At 32.9% G+C, this 3,814-nt stretch overlaps 1 protein-coding gene across 1 annotated transcript in view; it reads left to right on the top strand.

Annotated features, from left to right (window-relative positions):
• Positions 1–3,814, top strand: part of NHLRC2 (NHL repeat containing 2) — a 53,513-nt gene that overhangs the window by 16,868 nt on the left and 32,831 nt on the right. Inside the window, exon 3 of the mRNA XM_012663878.1 lies at positions 2,590–3,045. Coding sequence (XP_012519332.1) covers positions 2,590–3,045 — 456 coding nt within the window. The remainder of the gene's footprint in view (positions 1–2,589; positions 3,046–3,814) is intronic.

Here is a 3,814-nt window from a genome sequence, read left to right as displayed (position 1 = left end):
TGAAGTACAGTTAAATTCAGTTATTTCTATTTGTATGCCATTTTAGGCACTCCCCTCCCCCAATCTGTGTTGATTTTATTTGTTTTTGAGTGTGTAAAACAACATGGTCTTCAAAGGGAGAACTAAACAGAAAGGTATACTCATTCTGTCTACCCATTCCTTCTATTTGTTCTTGCCTTCCTATTTCTGTCCCATATATTTAAATTTCCTTTTTTTTTTAAATAAAGGATAATAATACCATTAGACATTTTTATATACTTTACTTTTTTCATGTAACAGTTTATCCTGATGTAACTGACCATTCCATATCAGTGCATAGAGAACTTTTTGGCTTTTAAAAATAACTGCATAGTATTCCACTATGTGTTTGTACCATAATTTGTTCAGCCACTTTCCTGCGTGTATTGGAAGCTCTTATCTAAGCTTCCAGTATTTAGCAGTTACAAACAATACATAATCTTGTGGATATACTTTTGTCTTGCTGGTGGTATATCTTAAGGGTGAATTCCTAGAAGTGGGATTGCTGGATCAAAATTAAATGCATACATAGTCTTGTTAGGTATTGCCAAATTCCCCACCAGAAGAGTTGTACCAGTTTGCATTTTTACTAGTAGTGTGTGAGTGTGCCTCTTTTTCTCCACTGCTACTTCAATAAAATGTTTTGACATACTTTTAAATTTTTACCAATCTAATAGGTAAGAAATGTATCTTGGTATAATTTTAAATTGCATTTGAGAGTAGAGTTCAACATCTTTTCATGTTTAATATGGCTATTTATTGTACATGAGGTTTTGTCTCTCTCTTTCTAGGACTCAGTGCTTTATCTTTTGAAACTGTTCCACGGGTCCTTCAGGTTCTGTTCAGTTTTTTTCAATCTTCTATCTTTGTGTTCTTTCGATTGGATAATGTCTGTTGAGCTATCTTTTAGGTTCATTGACCTTTTCTCTGTTATCTCCTTTTTGCTATTGAGCTCATCCAGTGAATTTATGGTGTTTTTCAGTTCTAAAATTTTTAGTTTTTATTTATAGTTTGTATTTGTCTGTTTATATTTCTTTTCATTTATTTCATATGTGTTTTTCTTTACCTTATGGAGCGTAATTATCATAGCTGCTTTAAAGTCTTTGCTAATTCAAACGTCTGCTTTATTTTGGCATTGGTATCTGTTGATTTTTTTTTGTGATAAGTCACATGACCTTGTTCTTTGAGTGTCAGGTAATTTTGTATTATTAATATATCCTGGACATTGGAATGTTACAATATGTAAACTCTGGGTTCTGTTACAGTCCTCTAGAGAATATCGAGAACTTTGTTTTAGTAGGCATTCAACCCTGTTAGTTCAAATTATAAATTCTGTCTCATCTTCCAGCAGCTCTTTCCCCTTTTGTCGACCCAGTAATTCAGTTCTCAGCTCTCTCGACATTTGCTACACTTTTGGGGGACTATCTCACACATGTGTAGTTTAGAGGTTAAACCAAGACTTGTGAGTATTTATACTCAGAAATGAGGAATCACCTCCAACTCTCTTCCCCTCAAGGTTTCCCCCACATTGTCCAGTTTTCTTAGTTTCTTGGGCCAGAAATGCAATGGGGTTTCTGTTGGAGTTTTAGCTACTGTATGACTTTAAAACTGGGGCCCACTCTCAGGGAAAAACCAGCCAAAATAAAATTGGAAACTCACCCTTATGTGGTTTGCTTTTCCAAGTTTTGACCCCCTTCCATAATCCCTTTGGTTTTCTTTACTTTTCTTAGTCTTCAAGCAGAGGGGTGTGTATGCGTTCTGGTTGAGAGTTGTTATAGTAATAGAAGGGTGAGCTGTTGGGGATTACACCTCCTGATTTATCTGGTTTTATTTGTTCTTCATGCTGGTTTGAGTAGTTTTTGATAGGTGTGTTGAGAGATTTGAATTTACATAGCTGTTGTTACCTCTGTTACCTTGGTAATCAATTTGAGTTTTTTCTCTGAATCCAGCCTAACACGTCTTACTTTTTTTTGTACTAACTTTTTGAAATAATGTATTGATTAGGTAAAAGAAATAAAGTTTTTTTTAGTTTTCAGCAGTTCCATGTATAAGAAGGTTTGTTCTAAGAACCATATAGTAGGAATTTTAAATAAATAAAAAACCTCATATTATGGAAGTATTTTATTTTATTCCATTAATTTGTAATGTTAAGGTTAGGTCAGAAAATTTATGAGAATAATTTGAAAATAAATACCCAACAAAAGCAGTCATAATCAACTCTGAATTTCAGAGGGACTTATTCTAGATGGAAAAAATTTCAACATCTTCATAAGAAAATAAAGACTATTTTTTATAGCTTTCTCTAAATAGAGGACATAAAGAGTTTTAATCCTGCAAAAGGCACATGAATTTGATCATATGTGTTTTTATGTAGTAATCAAGATTACCATAAGATTTAAATGTGTTAATCATTTTGTGTGTTTAAATGCATTGGAGATACTAATGTAGTTCTACTTTAAAAAAAAATTGTAGACTGCTTATATTTATAAATGACCCAAAACCTAATATGTTGATGATGATGTACAAACTTTAATATTTCATGATATTTAACATATCATTCTTCTCTTTCAGATGGTCTTCTGGTCGTTGGTGTTCACTCGGCTAAGTTTCCAAATGAAAAAGTGCTGGATAACATTAAGAGTGCTGTTCTTCGGTACAATATCACCCACCCTGTGGTTAATGATGCAGATGCCAGCCTGTGGCAAGAACTGGAAGTTTCCTGCTGGCCAACTCTGGTCATACTTGGACCCCGTGGAAACATGTTGTTTTCTTTGATTGGCGAAGGACACAAAGATAAATTATTTTTATACACTTCAATAGCTTTAAAGTATTACAAAGACAGAGGACAAATCAGAGATAATAAAATAGGGATAAAACTGTATAAAGATTCTTTGCCACCTTCACCATTGCTATTTCCTGGCAAAGTAACAATAGACCATGTTACTAGTAGATTGGTAATAGCAGACACTGGACATCATAGAATTTTGGTCGTTTGGAAAAATGGACAAATCCAATACAGCATTGGAGGTAAAGTTTGCTTCTAATTATATATAATGCATTTTACAGTAAAATAGGTAAATATATAAAAATTGAAATTTATAAATAAGAACTAATTATAGAAAGGTGATATGCATTGACTTTTAAACTCACCACCCATATATTTAAATTTCCTTTTTTTAGTAAATAAAGGATAATAATACCATTAGACATTTTTATATACTTTACTTTTTTCATCTAACAGTTTATCCTGATGTAACTGACCATTCCATATCAGTGCATAGAGAACTTTTTGGCTTTTAAAAATAACTGCATAGTATTCCACTATGTGTTTGTACCATAATTTGTTCAGCCACTTTCCTGCGTGTATTGGAAGCTCTTATCTAAGCTTCCAGTATTTAGCAGTTACAAACAATACATAATCTTGTGGATATACTTTTGTCTTGCTGGTGGTATATCTTAAGGGTGAATTCCTAGAAGTGGGATTGCTGGATCAAAATTAAATGCATACATAGTCTTGTTAGGTATTGCCAAATTCCCCACCAGAAGAGTTGTACCAGTTTGCATTTTTACTAGTAGTGTGTGAGTGTGCCTCTTTTTCTCCACTGCTACTTCAATAAAATGTTTTGACATACTTTTAAATTTTTACCAATCTAATAGGTAAGAAATGTATCTTGGTATAATTTTAAATTGCATTTGAGAGTAGAGTTCAACATCTTTTCATGTTTAATATGGCTATTTATTGTACATGAGGTTTTGTCTCTCTCTTTCTAGGACTCAGTGCTTTATCTTTTGAAAC

This window comes from Propithecus coquereli, unplaced genomic scaffold (genome assembly GCF_000956105.1).
Source record: "Propithecus coquereli isolate 6110/MARCELLA unplaced genomic scaffold, Pcoq_1.0 Scaffold84, whole genome shotgun sequence".
In the NCBI taxonomy this organism is placed as follows: domain Eukaryota; kingdom Metazoa; phylum Chordata; class Mammalia; order Primates; family Indriidae; genus Propithecus; species Propithecus coquereli.
The sequence above is the reverse complement of the archived record's forward strand: the minus strand, read 5'-3'. Positions and strand labels throughout refer to the sequence as shown.